The sequence below is a fragment of the Cynocephalus volans genome, chromosome 16 (genome assembly GCF_027409185.1).
Source record: "Cynocephalus volans isolate mCynVol1 chromosome 16, mCynVol1.pri, whole genome shotgun sequence".
NCBI lineage: Eukaryota > Metazoa > Chordata > Mammalia > Dermoptera > Cynocephalidae > Cynocephalus > Cynocephalus volans.
The window spans coordinates 17,705,533-17,724,623 of NC_084475.1; the positions used below are offsets into that span (position 1 = coordinate 17,705,533).

The 19,091-nt window shown below is 56.4% G+C and overlaps 1 protein-coding gene across 2 annotated transcripts in view; it reads left to right on the forward strand.

Annotated features, from left to right (window-relative positions):
- The window catches only part of SEPTIN9 (septin 9), a 148,749-nt gene that overhangs the window by 52,841 nt on the left and 76,817 nt on the right, over nt 1-19,091 (forward strand). For both annotated transcript variants that reach the window (XM_063080269.1, XM_063080268.1), the window contains exon 2: nt 13,333-13,977. In XM_063080269.1, the coding sequence (XP_062936339.1) occupies nt 13,333-13,977 (645 nt within the window). The remainder of the gene's footprint in view (nt 1-13,332; nt 13,978-19,091) is intronic.

A 19,091-nucleotide genomic window follows, 5' to 3' on the forward strand; every position in this document is an offset into this window, starting at 1 on the left:
CCATGCTGAGTGTTTGGAATTGTTGGGCCTAGTTGGTTCAGGAGCGAGAGGACGTGGGAGCTGGTGGCAGACCTCACAATGGCCCTTGTGGGGACATACCGTGTCCGGGCTGGAAGGGAGCTTTTCAGTCCAGCCCTTCCTGTTCCTCACCAGGAAACTGAGGCCAGAGGGGTCATTTGGCTGGACCTGGGTGGGGCGTAGATGGCACTTTTGACTCCTGTGTGCCACGCCCAGGCAGCTCCCCAGTGCTGGGCCATCTGCAGAGCTCCCTGACCCTTCCACAGGGAGCAGCTCTGCAGAGGGCGACCTGGCTGAAGTTTAATGTTTTTAATTAAGGAAGGAATGAGTCCTGCCTGCGGCCCTGCTCCCTTCAGGCTCTTGCCCTCTCCTGCCCCCAACACCCCCTGACCCCCACAGAGGGGATTTCAGGCTGGTGGGTGGGATCCCTGCGATGGATGCAGTGGCCCCTGGGCAGTTTCTGGGTGGGCGGGGGGCTCAGCCCTCTTCTTGCTGTGTCCTCTGCAGCCGCTGGTGGTGGGAAGGGCCCGGCTGTCTGGGGGCTTCACAAGGTGGGAATCTGGGAGGTGGTGATGGGCAGGCCTGACTCCATGAGGCTGGCGGGCAGGTCAGAGGTTACGGGCTGAGTTGGCTGCTCTGGGTGGTGAAGGTGGGGGTACCTGGGTCAGCCAGAGACTTCTCTGGCGTGGGGGATTCGGGATTCAGAGTTTACTGTAAACAGCTCTTTCATCTTTTGTTTTTCCCACAGGCCACTAGCAGAATTGAGGGGTCATCTGTTTATGAGGTGTGCCCCAGGAGGAGGTAGTTACCTGTCCACCTGAGTGGAGCAGGCAAGTGACTGAAGGGTCACGTGCTACCTGCCCAGGAAACCCTCTGGGGGCTTTCCCTCATGGAAGGAAAGTACAGGCAAAGGGAAGTCACTTTATGGGACACGTTTAAGGCCAGCTCCCTCTGAGGGTGCTGGGGCACAGTGCCTTCACTGTTCAAAAGTGGGGTCTGTTCTCCTTCAGGAGGTTTTTTCTAGAACCTTTGGTGTGGGACAGATGGACACTCAGAGGCTCAAAGGACAAACACAAAAGGAAAAGGGAACGGAGTGTTGGCTGTGACAGGGCAGGCACTGGAGGGAAAGCAGAGGACAGAGCAGATGCCTGCGATGGGGCACGTGCCAGGGACAGTGGGATGGTGTGGGGCCTGGCTGAGGCGGGTTGAGGAGTGGCGCTTAGGTGGCAGCCTAGCAGCAGAGAGCGAAGGAGGGTCCTGTGTCAGTTTGCTGGGGCCGCCGCTACCAAGTGACACAAACGGGGGCTGAAACACAGTTCTGGAGCCCACAAGTCCCAAATCAGGCTGTCGGTGGGGCTGATTTCTTCTGGGGGCTGAGGGAGAAGCTGGTCCATGCCCGCCTGCCAGCGTGTGGGGCGGCCGGCAGTCCTTGGTGCTCCGTGGCTTGTAGATGCATCAGTCCAATCTCTACTCCATCTTTTTGTGGCCTTTCCCTGTGTCTTTTCTGTTTCTTCTAAGAACACTTGTTGGATTCAGAGCCCACCCTAAATCCAGGATAGATACCTAATTACACGTGCAAAGATCCTGTTTTCACCTAAGGTCACATTCACAGGTGCTGAAGGCTAGGACTTGGACACGTTTTCGGGCCACTTTCGGTCCACTGTAGTGGCTGATCTCAGGGGGAACAGAGTGTTCTAGGCTTGGGGTGAGTAGAAGGAGCCCTGTATGGGGATCAGGAGACCAGGCTTGGACATCCCGAATTGTGTGGCTTTGAGTGACCCTGGATGCCTCCTCTGTCTCATGAGAGTGTGGTGGGGTGTCCATTGCTGCTCCTGTGAGTGGCTGCAGCTCAGGAGGAGGCTGGCTTATGCCAGTGGACTGAGACCCTTTCCCCCTGTCCCTGCCACCTCCAGCACTCCCCACTTGAGTCCAGGTGCCCAGGTGGGTGGGATAGAGAGGGCTCTCCTGCTGCCCACCCTGGGTGAGTGCATGAGCAGGACCCCCGCCCTGGGTGAGTGCATGAGCAGGACCAAGAGCTGCACACTCCTAACTTCTGTGGACATATTCCAGCCGCCACCCATGTCTGCCACTGTGGAGGGACGTCATCCAGCTTGGCCCCCACCTACCCCCATTCCTTCAGCGGCAGATACTCCCCGGGACTTCTCAGCGGCTCCCATCCCCTTTCCAAGACCCCTCCCTTGCAGGTCTGTCTGGTCTTAGACCCCGCTCCTCTCTGGGCTTCAGTCCTCCCTCCTGGCTTCTGGGCAGCTCATTGGGCTGGAAGTGTGGAGACCCCAGACTGTGTGGGGCTCTCAGGGTGTATCCAGGGATTCTGCCTGGCACATCTGGCTTTCCAGGGATCTTTTGGAATTCAAGATGGGCTTTGTGGAGTTTCCCAAGAGTTTCAGTGCCCCAGGTGAGAGCCCCAGTAAACTCTCAGAGCAGGAGGAGCCCTGGCCAAATTGTCACTCACCCCTGGGCTGTTTGGAACAGCTGGGCAGCCCCTCTTCTGGAGGTGCTACTGCTCCCTGGCAGTCCTTTCCGGAATCTTCTTGTGTCCAGCTGTGGCCTCTCCTACACAACAAACCACCTCCACCTTTGAGTTTTCTGTGACTCCCCTTCATTGCCAAACCCCCCATGCCCTTGAGGATGGAGACCAAGTCCACCCACCAGACTTTTGGGTTCAGTAGAACCCAAACCGGACAAGTTCGTGTAGGTCCATGTTGGGTCTGTTGTTTGTGGCCTCTGTGGCTCTGTTCTCACCTCCAGCCACCCCACCCCCACCTTCACCACCCCCTGCTCAGGAGGCCTGGGGAGCAGCTGGCTCCTGGGTGCTGCTCTGACCAGAGCCTGAACTCTGTTCCCTGGGGTCACCGGCCCCTGTAATTAGGCCGCAGCTCATATTGGCCTGGGCAGCGGCTGTCAGCTGCCCGCCTCCTGGCCACAACACAAGAGAGCCCCATCTGGCGTCCTTTGGCCTGTGATTAATGGAAGGCCCCACCTGGGGCCAAGGGGCCTCTGGTGTTAGACTTTTTTTTTTTGCATTTTTAAAGTGCTTTTAACATTTTCCCCAGTAGTCAGTGGGATGAGGAGGGAGGGATGGTTTCTCTGCCTAGGCAGATCAGGAATGGTTACCACCCATATGTGCAGTGACTGGGCTGAGAACAGAGAAGGAAGGGATAGCTTGACCAGGAAACTGGACCCTCACATTCACCACCGCCTGGTGGTTCAATCCAGTGCCCTAGAGCAGATGCTGACCAATGCATTCCTCAGGGTTTCTGGGTCCTGGTCCCTGTGGAGCTTGCCATCATGTGGGAAAGAGCCAGGCGGGACACAGCAACCCTGCTGCAGGTGAGGCTGTTTTGCAGAGTCTTCAAGGAGGGAGCATTGGAGTGGTCCTTGATAGACGACCCAGGGGAGCTGGAGAAGCATTGCAAGGAGCCTCAGATTTGGGAAAGGGTGTGTCTGGGGCTGCTGAAAGGGTGTGGGTGGATTAAAGCTCAGGAAAGCCTCATCCTTTGGTACTCTAACCTTCAAGGGTCTGGGAGCTGCAGCCTGTTGTTTCATTTTTTGGAGTCATCACCTTGCAGGGCTCGCTCCTGCCTCCAAGGGCTGCCATTTATCAAGGAACCTTTGACCCGAGAAGACCCTAAGGGTTATCTGATCCCCACCCCTCTCCACCAGGCAGGCCACACCTAGACCCTCGTACAGGGTTGCTCTAATAGGAGCAGCCTGTCGGAAGAGCAGCCGGTGGCCCCGTCCTGGGCCAGGAGCTTCTTTCCCTTATCTACCCCGCATCTCTTGGCATGCAGCTTAAGCCCATTTCCCCTGTCCTGTTTCTAGTGGAGGCAACCAACAGATGGGGCATTCAAAGATGGGGAACAGACCATAGCATTGCAGCCCATTGTGCCAGATGCACTCATGTTGCCATAAGTTTCACTGAGTAAAGAAGAAAGGAAGTCTAGCATCTTAGAGAGACTTTAAAGTCTGCCTGGAATGACCCTCCAGCCACCAGTGCTAGGGGCACGAGGAGGATGGCAGGGGCAAGTGCAGAGAGCGCTTTCATCCCAGGAGTTTTTTACCTCCGGGAGGCTGGGCCAGCTTTCCAAGAAGACACCGAAGGCCCCAGGACTGTGGCTTCTTTGCAGCATTTCCTGTGGTCCCAGTTCTACTCTGTAAATAGAGATTTCTTGAAGGAGAAGCCGCTATGTGGCTATGATGGTGCCTGTCGCGACTGCGAGGTGGCTCCCAACCCAAGTCCTTTCTCTGGTGGAGGCTAACATCCACCATGGGTAGGGCGATCACATAACTTACTGTCCCAACGGGGACACTTGGGAGTGAAAGGGGTGCCTGGAATGATTATAGTGGCGTGAGTTGGGACCCTCCCAGGAGGGCTGGACACGTGGGTACTTTGACCCAGGGTAGAGATGGGGGAATCTCTGTGGCTGGCCAGGCCCAGGTGGCAGAAGGGACCCCTGTGGCAAGGAATTTGTCAGCCGGAAAGCCAGTGTGAGCTGGTGGGCAGATGGGGGCCAGGGGCGCTTAGTGGGTAGATGGGAGCTGAGGACGCTGAGGCTCCTTCCTGCCAGGCTAGACCGACCCCAGGGCACCCGCGTCCCATTCTCAGAACTGGTGAATCAGTGGCGGGAAGTGGCTTCCAAATTGGCAGATGCTTAAGAAGTTGAACTGAGTGACTGCAGCTGGGTCAGGACCCCTCCCTTTCTTTTTCTGGGTCCCACTGGGGCATTCATTTCCTGGGGCTGCTGTCACAACGTTCCACAGATTGGGGAGCTTACAACAGTAGAAATTCATCCTTTCACCACACTGGAGGCCAGAGTCTAAAATCAAGGTGCCGGCAGGGTTGGTTCCTTCTGGAGATCCTGAGGACAGTCTGTCCAGGCCTCTTCCAGCTCTGGGGGTGGCCAGCAGTCCTCGCATTCTTGGCTTGCAGGCACGTCAGTTGTGTCTTTGTCTCTGTCCTCACGTGGAAGGCCCGTGCCTCCGTGTGTATTTCTCCTTTTCTGTCTTTTACAAGGACAGTCATCACTGGATTTGTGGCCCACCTTAATCCTGGATGATTTCCTCCCGAGATGCTTACCTTAATTATACCTGTGAAGATCACCTTTCAAACTAAGATCACATTCACAGGTCCCAGGAGTTAGGATGTAGGAAAATCATTTTGGGGGACTCTATTCAACCGGCTACATTGGTACCAGTGTCCTTTGTGGGCACCGTAATGGATTCTGGAAGGCCCTTGTGAAGGAACCTGATAGATAGGACTTGCTGTTCACTCTGGATGGATTAGGTTGTATGGCGAGGTTTGGGGAAAGGTGCGGGCTGGGAGCCAGGGCTAGTTCAGCCCGTGGTCTGGCTTGCCAGGCTGATAGAGAACTTTTCCCAGGGAGAAAGTAACATAATGAAGTTGGGGAGTAAGAGAAGGTCTGGAATCCCCAGGGCCAGCTATTGACTGCAGCTGTCACTGGGCTGCCCGCCCATTCTTGCCCTGCCTTGAGGGGAGGGGGTGCCCCACTCCATTTCAGGGAGAAATGCTGTGGTGGAGGGTACCCTGTGCAGTGAGCTCCCCCTGCAGCTTGGGGGGCAGGGGGCTGTTTACTTCCCTTGGCTTCATCTGGGAAATCCAGGCCCGGGCAGCTCATGTGTCACACATCAGTCCTGCTTATTCTCACATCCTCATTCCAGAGTGGGCCAGGCCTCCTGGTGGGGGCCGTGATGAGCAGGAAGGACCCCTGGAGTGCCTGTGTCGTCCAGGCTCAGGGGCACCAGAGGCAGAGAGAAAGCAGCCTCCTTCCAACACTGGCAGCAAAGAACCCAGAATTGATCTGATGGGGGCAGGGTGACTTCTCCGTTTTTACCTTGGCCTCCCCTGACTCTTCCCAGGGTGCCAGAGACGCCCTGGTGACTTCACAGTTCTCAAGGCACCTTCAAAGTTCTCCCTGCACCTCCACCCAGGTGAGGTAGAAATGGTTCAGCCTTTCCCTCCTTATCCAGGGGGAAGTTTGGACCCTTGGTAAGCTTGTGCAGGTCTTGAAATGCAAGCCTGTGCCTAGTTGGAGAGACGGAGCAGGGGCCGCGTGGTCCATGCCCCCAAACCCTGGGCTTTGGCCCGCAAACCACGTGTACAGATAAGCCCAGCGTCATCAGTGCCCTTGGCCACCATGCTGGCCTCCTGATCCCGAGCTGGAGACTTTGGCAGAACAGGCTAGCATTAGGGCTGGTATTAGAGTCGGTCAGGTCAGTCAGGCCTAGTCTTGGGGAAGGTGGGGGTCGGGGGGTGTGTGTGGAGCAGAGGACCATGGGCTTCGGGTGCCAGCCTTGTATTTTCTTTCCTTCCCAGACCCGGGGCTGGTGTGGAGGGTCTGACTGTGACTCTGAGGAGGGAGCACTTCCTCAGTCCTTATTTGGACTCCGCCTTCTGTCTTGTTGTTAAACAAACGTGATCCTCTGTGGGGACCCAAGGGGCTGGTCTCAGCTGACAACTCTGTATGCTGCGTTCAGCTCTGCGGCGTCTGTCCATTCTTAAGCTCTTCCTTTGGACTGTTCTGCTTCCTGAGAACATTTCCCTCCCCGCCACCCCATCTATGTCCCTCCACCATTCTCAAGCCCTGGCCCTAGCAGCCAGGGGTGTCCCTCCAGAAGCAGATCCTGAGGTGAGGATTCATGTGGGAGGTGACCCCTGGTTGTCCCTGAGTGTGGGAATGAGACAGGGAGGGAAGACAGCCAGCAAAGCTCATCAGGTACGTTGTGGCCGGGGGCAGCTGCACTGGGAGGCTGCAGGCCATGCACCCCAGAGTTGTCCCACCTGGGGCAGGACGAGGGGGCTGGGGTGTTTACACTCCAGTTCTTGGAGTCCCTTAGCTGCAATTGTTAACTTGGGGACCAGGTGGCTGCCAGGAAAGGCCCTGGCCAGAGAGGCAGGTACAGACCATGTGAAGTCAGGTGTGTGTGACTGACAACGATAAGGCTAGTGCAGGTGGGGTGGCACCCACAGGGTGTGCACTCAGCAGGCAGTAATTATACCAGCAGCAGCGATTGCTATGTGCTGTACTGCACCTGCACCGGTGCTACCTCAGGGTCCCGTTAACTCCGATGGCACATGACAGGTGAGGACGCTGAGGCTCAGAGAAGTTTATTGGTCATATTGCTCTCCTGTTTGGGTCTCTTCTTGGCCCCGAAAAAAGAGCACGGTCTGCATCAGGCCGTAGGCCCCATGCCATCCAGCACAGGACCGTCTTTCAGCTCCTCAGAGACACAGGGTCCTTGCTCTGCGCCAGCTCTGCAGGCATCCCCTCACCCGCAGGGCAGGTCTTGCTTTTGTGGCATTGGGTTCCTTTCCTTTGAAGGATCTGTCATTTTAATGACTAGCCGATTTGGGCTGGATTCTTCTTGTCTTCCCTGCTGCACTGGAGGCGCCAGGAGGGAGCCAGGTTGTCATCGCTGAGCTGCCTCGGCCTGCAGCACTGGATAAGAAGGATGGAGGCGCCCTCAAGCCAGACCCAGCTCTGCCAAGGCCATGGCCCTGCCCTTGCACAGAGCAAGGGTCTGTGCCAAGGCCTGGCCCTCTCAGGCCTTGAGAATGAGGCAGGCTGCATCCTGCTGAGCCCACTGGTCACACGTTCAGGGACTCGAGCTCCATAGACCTGAAAGGTTGTGTGCATTTACCTGTCAAGTGGGGTTTTCCTGTGGCCTCTTCCTGCAGGCTCAGGGCAGGGAACAGGGAGGTGCCTCTCTACCTCCCTGATGCCATCTCTCTGGGTTTCCTGGGCCCAGACCCTGGCTCCTAGGTGGCCACTGTTTCCTCAGGGACACAACCTGCTTTGCTGCTGCTTGGAAGAGACTCATTCTGACCAGGGCTGGTGTTCCTGGAGCCTGAGCTCAGAATTCGACCCTGTGTTAGGCTGCAGCTACGTTGCTACTTCTTGCAAGAGCTGTATATGGATTTGTTTTGAACTTGGTCTCTAGCATCTCTTTGCATGACATTTGTCCCAGGCTGCAGCAGAGTTTTGTGGCTCGCATGGTATCCCCTCCCCAGACGGAGGCCCAATGATATGTGCACCAGGAAGTGCTCGATCTAGTTTCAGGAGCTGGGAGAGGCTTGCTGGGCAGCCTGCGGTCAGAGCAGGGGCCTTAACAATGGTCCCTTGTGTGTGGCACATTCCTCCCTAAGCAGGCCCAGATCCAGGCTGCTCCTGCTGAGAACCCCCATGGGCACAGATGGGGGAGGGTTTGCATCTGGAGGGAGGCCACTCTGGCCTCTTTGTGCAACAGCTGAGACTGTAGGTGCTTGATAGGCAGGAGAGGGCCGGTGTCCAGCCCAGGCTTTGGGAAAGAAATGAAAAGTTTCCCGGGAGTGGGGACGGGCCAGCATGCAGCTGTCCACACCCTCCTGCTTGTTCCCAGCAAGGTGCGTTTTGTAAACCATGTTGATGCTTTCATCCCCTGAAAATATTAAGTGACCCACATGTTGTGTAGGCATCGGCACAAGGCAGAGAAGTGTCATGAGCCCCACCGCAGTTCCATCTGCGAGGGTGCGAGCATGTGTGCGTGCAAACTGCATGTGTGTGTGTGTGAGATGGAATTAGGATCTTTGTGTACATCTTGTAGCCTGCTATTTTTACTTAATATTCTCAGTATTTGTCATCTTCAGAAATGTGATTTTGATGACTGTGCAGGACTTCGGCATATGGGTTTAGAAAACTACATAAATCCGAATTGTTTCCAGTGTTTGTGACTTTAATGCTGATGCAAACATCCTCATACATAAATCTTTCTGTACTTCTGAGTAGTTCCTTGGGATAAACTCCCAGAAGAGGGGCCAAGGAGCGTGAACTGTCTTCAGGCTTTCGGTGCAAGGGAAGTGGGGAGGGAGCGGAGAAGGGCCGGGGCTTTGGGGAGTGGGCAAGGTCTGAGCCTGGCTTTGGGGGGGGTCTTGAATTCACAGAGAGGTGGGCAGAAGTGGGCACCTCCTGCCCTAGGGGCTGGGGGATGGCACTGCTTTCCCTCTCATGGCAGTGTGGGGACCCTCCCAACGCAACCTGGCCCACATTCGTCTGATGCCATTCAGCAGTCCAGCCTGTGATGTCACACTGGGGATCTCCTGGGTGGTGCTGACTCCTTGCAGACAGAAGAGGAAGCCGCCAGTGCTGCTCCCACCACGCTGATCCAGTGAATGGCCACTCTTCTGTTCCGTCGGTCCCGCGGATCTGATGTGTGGTCACTCAGGGGTCTCAAATCTGCAAAATGACAAACTCATGAACCCTCTTGTTGGCTTCTGTGGCCACATGCAGACACCCCGTGGCTGCCTCTACCTCCCCAGGGAAGGGGGGCAGATGAGCACAGTGAAAAACACCTGGCAGGTTATACACTTCCCTGTGGGGGTGACAGAGGGGTGAGGGGTGTTTCCTGGGAGGTTTTCCTATTGGGAAGGAAGGGGTGAGTGCTGGACCCCTGGCAGATTTTTAGGACTCTGATGGGTGAAGGAGATGCCAGAGGACTGTCCTGCCAGCCTCGTGACAAGCTCTCCTAATTTTTCCCAGCTGGGTGTTCCTCACCACGTCCTCCATGGGGAGGCTGTTGCCTGTGGCGTGTCCCTTGAAAAGCCCGCCTTAGAAAACGATCCTGTTTCATTGCCAGATGTTCCGGTGTAGATCTAGAGCAAGGTTACTCCCCTGGTGGTGTCTCCCACCATTTGGGGTTTTTGTGTGATTCCAGAGAAGGGAAAGGAGGCAGCTGTCCCACCCCTGGGCTTGCAGGCAGCAGCTCTGCAGCCTGGGCCATGCTTCCATTGACCCACAATTGGCTGCTTGTTGAGTGCAGGGGAAGGATCGGGGCTGGGTAGAGAGGGGGTGGCAACACCAACAGGAAGGGCCCTGGATGGCGCTGCAGCCCAGAGGATTCATCTTTCCAGGGATCCTGTGGTAGAGTCCTGTGCTGCCTGACAAATTACTGGAAATTGGGTAGCTTAACAACACAACTTTAGTTTCTCATGGTTCTGGAGGCCAAAAGTCTGAAATCAAGGTGTCAGGAGGGCCACGTTACCTCTGAGGGCTCCAGGGGAGGATCTGGCCTGGCCTCTTCCAGCGTCTGGTGGCCCCAGGGGTTCCTTTACTCAGGAAGCGTCACTGTAGTCTTTGCCTCTGTGGTCACATGGTCTCTTCTGTGTGTCTCTGTGTCTCAAAGATTTGTTCTGGAATGATCTGTGAGTGCGTGCCGGTCTGGTTCCCTCTGCCTTTCTCTTATAAGGATATGTGTCATTGGATTTAGGGCCCATCCTAAATCCAAGAGGGTCTCATCTCAGGCTCTTTAACTTGGTTACATCTGAAAGACCCTTTTTCTAAATAAGGTCACATTCACAGGTTCTGGGGGTTAGGACTTGGGCACATCTTTCTGGGGGCCACTATTCAACCCACCACAGAGCCTTTGAGGAAAGTGGAGCTTCTCCAGCTGAAATGGGGATGAAGACCCCGTGCTTCTCTGTTCTGAGGCCCATTCTCTGGGGTCTCCATTGGGGCTCTGTGCCATGGTTAAAAACCTGTGATCCAGCCTTTATTAAGTTTTCTAGAAGCACCTGAGGCCCAGTGAAGGGATGTGGTGTACTGAGCAATCCCTGTTCTGATGGTGGGCTGGCTCATGGTGTGCTGAGCAATCCCTGTCCTGATGGCGGGCTGGCTCATCGGCGGGAAAAACCCCTGCTCTCTGGGAGCACAGGACTGTGTGGATGGGGTGGTGCCGGACAGCAAACACATAGATAAAAGAGCCGGACAGTAGGCACAAAGGTCATTTAGGGGCGGGGGGAGAGGGACACGTGACATATGCCATGAAGAGACACAAAGTATCCAAAGACAGGAGGGTGACAGATAGGGACGGGTGTGCATGTGCATTTTGCATAGACAGATGAAGTGATGAGGAGAGGGGCCAGTTTCAGTTCTGGAATGATCTGTGAGTGTCTGCCAGTCGGCTTGAATTCATTGCCGCATCTGGACTTTAGACTCAACTGTAAGCTTGAATCAGGGAGGGCTTTGCCTTGCAAGGTCTCAAATCAGGAATTGGCAATTGGGGGCTCGTCAAATGGGGCCACAAACCTCACTGGGACTCCATGGGAAGGTCTTATTCTCTTGGGGCAAACCTGGGGAACGGTCTTCACTTGTCTAGTTTCTGTTCTCCAACTTGGCTTTAAGGAACTAGGGCTCAGAAGGACCTTCCTCTAGAGAGCTCATAGGATAGGGTGCACATCTGGGGACAGTTTGGACAGTGCTCTTGAGGCAGAAGGATAGACCAGATGACCTCAGGAGGACAGAGTTCTGGGCATTGAGCTTTGGACTCTCTAGCCGGTGTAAGCAGGTACTTAGCCCTTCCTCAGGGCCCCTTGGGCTTCTGCAGAACAAGACCAGGCAGTTTGAACACAGGGTGTGCCTCAGTTGATAGCCCCGGTGAGGTGCAAAGATGCACCGAGTTGGGATCCCAGAGCTGGCCTGTCCCCAGCTCCCAGGTTCAGGATCCTGTGTCCTGTGGCCACATTATCAACCAGAGGTCCCTGGCTGGGCCACAGGAGGATGCAGCCTGCAGATGTGACTTTGGTTGTAGTGTTTTCTAAAAGGGCTTGTTTTGCTTTGTGCCAGCATTTAAATATCAGGAGGAATATAAAAATTGAGATTTCTAGACTCTGTTGAGAAGTCAGAAGCTCTGGCCACGTTGGGCCTGCGTTCCTTCCGGGCAGTGATGGAGCTAAGCATCAGGGGCCTCCCTGAGACAGAACCTTGACTTGCCAGGTCCTGGAATCCACACAGCTCCCCACCAGCCACACCTGCCACTCTGCAGGCATCTACTGTCCCTGCTTGGCCTCTGCGGATGGTTGAACACAGCAATCTAGGGTTGTCCCCTCCTCTGTCCACCCAGAAGGAGGAGTATCTGGACTTAGAGGAGGGTCCCCACAGGAGTGCCATGTCTGGGCAGCCGGTAGTTCAGGCAGCCATGTGTCAGAACCTGGGCCTCCCCTGCATCTCCCCTCCCCAGTGCTTAAGAGCACATACTCCTTGGCCATCCACCCACTCAGCCACCTGCTACCCTCTGGTCCTCAAAGGGAAGTACTGTCCACTTTGAAAAGATGAGAGCTGTGTTTGCATTTGGAGGAAAGCAGACTGGAGGGAGGGGCCCCGAAAAACTGTTGTTGGGGGCTGGGGACCAGTTGTCCTTTTCCCTGTGGGCAAGGGGAGGAAATGGTGGGGTCCATGAGATCCTGGGCTCTGGGGGCTGGTGAGGCAGGGAGGGGGCTGGGGGTGACACTGTGGGTTGCTGAGGGCTGTGCCGTGGGCCTGGCCTGGGGAAGGAGCTGGCGAAGGTCCCTGCCACATGGGCCCCTTCCTGCTCGGGTCTTTATAACCCGGAGCAGCTGTTTCTCGTTTGGAGTGCAGTTGCAGGGACTGTGGGATAGCAGCTTCCCAGGGAGCAGGCCCCGGCTGAGATGGCAGGATGGCTGGGCGGAAGCACTGGGCTACAGAGTGGGAGTCGGGTGGCCAGTGTCCCTGCATGGGCCCGTGGTGTAGGACGAGAAGGTGCAGAAGAGGGTGAGGACTGGGACCATGCCGGGGAACTGGAGTACCCAGTGGGTAGAACCTTGGGCTTTGGCATCAGACAGACCTCAAGTCTGGCTCTGCCACTCACGCTCCTTGCTGTCAGGGACATTGCTTAAGCACCCGTGCCTTGGTTTCCCCATTGGTACCAGGGGAAAATGGTATTCTTTATATCACAGGGTTATTGGGGGGAGTAAATGTGACTGAGCATGGTAAGCCCAGCACCTTGCCTGTAGTAGAGGTTCCATTGTAAGATGCTGGTGCTGTTACTGATATGATGGTGTACCTTTTGTGACTCTGGTTGTGGTTGTGGCCATTACTGGGGACGTGTTTCCCCTGCAGCTGATGGTGCTGATGTGTTTGCTGGTGGTGTCTGGGTATGTGCCTTGGGTGGAGGTGAGGAGTCAGAACATTCTCATATAGATGTAACTGGAGGGGGAGGCCATGCATTCCACACTGGGGCCATGGCAGACAGCGGAGTGGCTGGCGTCCCCCATGCACCAGCCTTTCTCTCTCCCCCAGAACTCATGATTGCTGGGGCTTCAGTGAGTCCCCTAGAGTGGGGCTGTCCCTTTTTCTGGTTGAGATCTGAAGGGTGGGGGCGACTCCAGGGCCCTTGCCGCACCTCCCAGCCAGCTTACCTTCCTATGCTTATCTTTAGCAGGATACACGCCAGGAGTGTTCTCCAGCTGTCCACTCATTGCATCTTCTCTGCTTTATTTTCCAGCCTTGAAAAGATCTTTTGAGGTCGAGGAGGTCGAGACACCCAACTCCACCCCACCCCGGAGGGTCCAGACTCCGCTGCTCCGGACCACTGTGGCCAGCTCCACCCAGAAATTCCAGGACCTGGGTGTGAAGAACTCAGAACCCACTGCCCGCCATGTAGACTCCCTAAGCCAGCGATCCCCCAAGGCTTCCCTGCGGAGGGTCGAGCTCTCGGGGCCCAAGGCAGCCGAGCCCGTGTCACGGCGCACTGAGCTCTCCATTGACATCTCGTCCAAGCAGGTGGAGAGCGCGGGCCCCACCGCGCCGTCCCGGTTTGGGCTCAAGAGGTCCGAGGTGCTGGGCCACAAGACGCCAGAGCCGACCCCTCGGAGGACGGAGATCACCATTGTCAAGCCCCAGGAGTCAGCCCACCGGAGGATGGAGCCCCCCGCCTCCAAGATCCCCGAGGTGCCTGCCACCCCCACTGCTGACACAGCCCCCAAGAGAGTGGAGATCCAGGTGCCCAAACCAGCCGAGGCACCCGCCTCCCCCAGCCCACCCCAGATCCTGGAGAATTCCGAGCCTGCCCCGATGTCTCAGCTGCATAGCAGGCTGGACCACAAGCCACAGCCCCCCGTGGCCGAGGCCCCACCCAGGAGCCAGGAGGGTGAGTAGTGGAACACCTGGCCTCTGATGCTGTGGGGACTGGGGGTGGGGAGCTGGCCTGGCCAGACCCTTGGAGCAAGAAGCTGAATATTGTGTGTGTTGTGGGGAGATGCTTCCGTGGAGACTGGAGAAAGATCTGCATGCACGGGTGGGTGTCCAAAGGCTCAGGGGAGGTGACTGTGGCTCTCTCTGTCCGCTGGGTACCCGCCAAGATGCACAAGTGGGACTGGAGTGAGACTTGGAAAACCTCTCTGGGTTGTCAGGGGACCCATTTGCTGGTCAACATGGGCTGCAGTGGGACTTCGGCTCTGTGATCCCGGGCGGGAGAGGGCCTGGAAGGCTTGAAGGAGGAGCCGTGCATGGGTCGGGTTTGGGGGGCTTGGGGTGGACTCTCACACTCTGGAGGCTGCTGAACCTCTACCTGCTGAAACTCCTGGTGGGCCTTCTGGGAGGTGGCTCCTGCTCAGGAGGAACTGCAGGCTGCTTGGAAGTGCCCAGCAGGGGCCGAGGGTTGCAGGCAGCGGGGAAGGGACTCCTATCCTCCTGAGGTGTGCACTGGAGGGTCTTTCTGCTTCTCCTCATCCTCCTCTGTATGCTGAGATTCTCAGGGCTGCTGGAAAGGGGTTCCTGGACCAGGAGGCCCCGTGAAACCTGCACACAGCTTCGTTTGGGGGCGGTGAGGGGAGTGAGGGGCCATCACCAGCATTCATTTCCAGAACTTTTTCATCATCCCAAACTGAAACTCTGTCCCCATTAGACAATAAATTCCCATTCCTCACTTCCCTCAGTTCTTGGCAACTCCCATTCTACTTTCTGTGTCTATGAATCTGACTATTCTGGGGACCTCATACAAGTGGAATTTTACAGTGTCTCTTTTTGTGTCTGGCTTATCTCACTCAGGGTAGTATCCTCAAGTTTGTCCATGTTGTAGCACGTGTCAGAATTTCCTTTTAATAGCTGCAGAATATTCCACTGTGTGTGTATCTGGTCATCCGCTGATGGACAGTTTGGTTTCTTCCATCTTTCGGCTGGTGTAAATAATGCTGCTATGAACATGGCTGTACACATATATCTTTAGGTCTCTGCTGTCAATTCTTTTTGATTTTTCTATTTGAATGAGAGTTTTCCAGTGGTCAGTGGGCTTGGGGGCTGGGAGGACTTGGGGGCTGGATGAGGTAGGGGTGGGGATGAGACCAGTGCTCCTCATGCTTTCGTGTGCACACGGAGCGCCTGTGTCCCTGTCAAGCGCACCTTGGACTCAGTGGGGCTGATGGCCTGGGACTCTGCATTTCCTATAGCTCTGATGGCAGACCACACGCTGAGAAACCAGGCACTAGTGGTCCTTTGAAGGTCCCTCCCAGCCCTGGGTGTGTGTGCATCTCTCCCCTTTCTCTCCACTGTGACCCGGCAGACCCAGCCCACTCCACCCACCTAGACATGGTGACAGTGGCTGCAGGTGGCCATGGTGTTGGGACAAAGGCACGGGTAGTGTTGGATTGGCTGGGAGGCCGTTTCCTCTCCCCACGGTCTTCTCTTGGCCCAGGACCTTTGTTTGACGTGCCACCGGATATGCCCCCTCCTGGGATGAGTGTTCACACTCAGTTGAGTCAAACAGGATGTGGTTGGGGAGATGGTCGTCACTGGGCCCCGTCCAGCTCTTGATGACAGCTGGCGCTGGATGCATGAGGGGATGGTCCTGGCTCTGCGGGACGAGCAGGGGACATCACTTGGGGTGGCACCGCCATGGAGATGCACAAGAATGCCTCCCTCCCACAGCAGACACAGCTCACCCCTCACTATGTGTCAGAGTCCTGTGGGCTCTGCGCCCGGAGCTTGCCAAGCAAGGGTAGCACGGGTGGGTGAGCAGTGGCCGAGCAACAGCAGGAGGGTGGCCGTGGGGGCTTCCCCAGGAGTGGAGGTCTCCACTCAGTTTTGAAGAAGGTGGGATTTAACTAGGCCAGGAAGGGGAGAGAAACGCATCCCAGTGGAAGCAGCAGCGGTCCAGAACTGTCGGGAGCCTGAATCTCCGAGCAGACAGTGGAATTTCCCCGTGGAACAGAATGTAAATGTTGGACACTGGGCACGAGTGCAGCACTGACAGCTTCCCAGACCCCGCACCATCTGTCAGGGAGCCCATGCCCATTGGAGCTCCATGTGGAGAGGTCCATAGACCAACGGGGGACACAAGGCTGGGCAGAAGAAAGGACAAGTAGAGGTGAGGGCGGGGCCACACGAGGGAGGGTGTTCCTGAAATCCGACTGGAGTGGCTTCTCGGGGTCCCCAGGGCTGAGCCCCCACCAGCTCCTGCTCCGAGGCTCCAACTGCTTCTCTATCCTTCCCCTCCTCTGATCATGGCTTGTCCAGTTCCTACGGACACAGATCCGTTCTCCCTCCACTTCGCTTCCTGCCCATCTTTCCTGCAGACCCGGCACACCCATCCCCTTCCGCCCCTCCATGGGGGGCTGGGCTGGGAGCTTCCACCCGCAGGCCCTGCTCTAACCCCTCTATGTGGCCACCCTGCTCCTTGCACCTGAGGTCCAACTGGTATTGCCGGGGGAAAGGATCCAGGAGAAGGGAGCTGCATGCCGTCTGATCAGTTGCTCAGCCCTTGGCTTCTGCCTCCAGGAAAGCGTCTGTGCTGTGGCTTGTCCCCACCCCCGGGCTGCGGTAATAGGATGGGTTTTCCTGGGGCCCCAGCTGAGTTGCTTTCAGACCGACCTCCCTAAAGCACAGCACTGATGAAATCCATTCCCACCCTGAGCCTTCACTGGTCACTCACCCCAGGACCCTCCATGGCCGAGTTGCTGTCCTGCTCAGCTTACACTGCCCTGCTGCCTGGCTCCTCCTGCTCTGGTCTTCTCTTGGTCTCCAACAGACCATCTTTCCATGAAATGCCTTTGCCCTGACCTGAACCCTGACCCTGCCTCTCTTCACATCACTGCTTTGTCAAACTCCTATGCATCCCTCAAAGCCCAGCCCAGATGGCTCCTCTTTCATGAAGCCCTGCCACTAGCTGGGAGTAGCTTAACTTCTCTGACTCCCATGCTGTTTTGCATCTTCTTGGGGTAGAATATCTCATGTTTCGCTTGGGATGTAAGTTATTTGTGTGTGAACCTTCTTTCCTCTGCTAGACTTTTTTTCCCCCAATATAAAGATAGTTTTTCAGATTACGAAAAGTAATATAGTACCCTTTCTTTAAAATGCACAAAATACAGAAATTAGAAACAAAAACTCCCTTGCAAGCCAGCGATATAACTCTTAACACTTTGCTATATATTCTTCAGGTTCCCTTCCAAGCCCCCCACTAGATTCTAGGTTACTTGGGGGTGGGTTGTTGTCTTTGTTTTCATAAAGAGCCCCATAAAGTACCACGTAAGAGACATGGATGTAGCGTTCGCTCAGTAAAATAATGTTGAAGAAGTGACCTTCCGATTATTGAGATGGGGACAGCGTTTTCATGGCTCTTGCAGGCAGATGCAGGGACCACCCTCACCCCAAGTCGCAGTCCACTTTACCCCGAGGACACCTGGTCTCTCCTGAGCCACAGGCTTGGTCATCACCTGCCAGTGTTCAGGGCAGGATGGACTGTGGAGGTTGCTGGGGGGGGCTTACTGGGTGGGATGTTCTTTTCAGTGTGGGGGGCCAGGAAGGGGTCAGCATTCAGGAAGGACAGTGTGGACCTAGATGGCTTCAGGGGAGGGGGAGGGAGAGACAGGCTGCAGAGGGTAGAGGCTGCATCTGTCGGCTTCTCCCAGTCCAGGGCCTGGTGGAGTCTGAGCTCCATGCTGGTGCATTGGGTTCTTGGTTTCTGAGGCTCTGGCCCCTGTCCCTGAACTTGGCCACCTCCTGTTGTACTGCTCCCTCCATGGGTGGCTGGTGGGGGGTGGGTGCTGGGCTACAGGACCCAGAACTGGGCCTGCGAGGGCGGGCTCCTGGCTCAGTCTCCCTCCCATAGCCACCCCCCTCTGGCTCCACAGCGACACCAGCCAAGTTTCCTCGAGGCTGCCTTATAAGGCGGGCACTTGCCGCGCAGTCATGGGTCTGGTACCTTGCCTTCTCTGGTGCTCACTGGAGGCCACCAGGGAGGCCCGGGCTGAATTCTTGGGTGTGTCCCGGCTGCAGCCCGAATGTCGACTGGTTCTGAGCAGACATTTCACCCCTTCCAGCCTCAGTTTCTTGATCTGTCATGTGAGGGAGGGGTTGGGCCTGTTGGCCCAAGGCTGGTGGTAGGCGTGGTTCTTCACATGCAAGGGGTGGCCTGGCTGCCTCCTGGGGACCTGGGTGCTGGGTCTGCCCCTTGTTCAGGGCTGGAGACAGAAGCAGGAAGAAGCTCAGTACGGACAGCAGGGACTGCAGGTGCAGCATGGGGTTGAGTAGGTCCATCGAGCACATGCAGCAGGGACGCTGTCTGGAGGAGGCTGGGCAGAGGAGGCTCGAGAAAGTGGGGTCTGAGGGTGAGAAGGTGTCAGCCAGTGCAGTGGGGGGGATGTGCCAGACCCAGATTGGGAAGGACACCCTGTGTCAGAAGCTCAGGGTGTGTGAAGTGGGGGAGAGGGTGACCACGGTGTGGTTTAGGAAGGGAGGGCCCCAGGCTCCACAAATGCTCCATAGATGGCCCCCCACCCTGTGTTTACAGGACACTCCACGTACTGTAGGTTCCACTCTGGGCCTGTCCCTGAGGGCGGGGTCTGCATCTCGTTCCCCAGACTCTTCACCCCCAGCACTGGGCACCAGGCAGGAGCTTGATACATGAGGCAGAGACGTGAGCTCACTCTCTGCATGCCTCGGGCCCTCAACTACAGTATGTTCTTTGTGGGGCTAAGTGTTCCTACTTCTGGAGGGACAAAGGCTGCGTCCCCAGAAGGGATGTTTTGATGTGTGTCTTACCTGGAAGACCCCTCTGCTCTGAGCTCTGCCCATTTCTCTGCCATGCCCCCAGAGGGCACCCAGCTACCCTCTGACTTTGGGATTGGGTCTCTTTCTCTTTCCCTCTCTAAGAGCAAGTGCTGTCCTTTGAGCTGTCCCTTGAGCCATTCATGCCTAGGTCTGGAGCAGGAAGTCCCCCTTGTACTGGGAGACAAGAGGACCCGTGGGAGGAGTGGCCAGGCCTGGTGA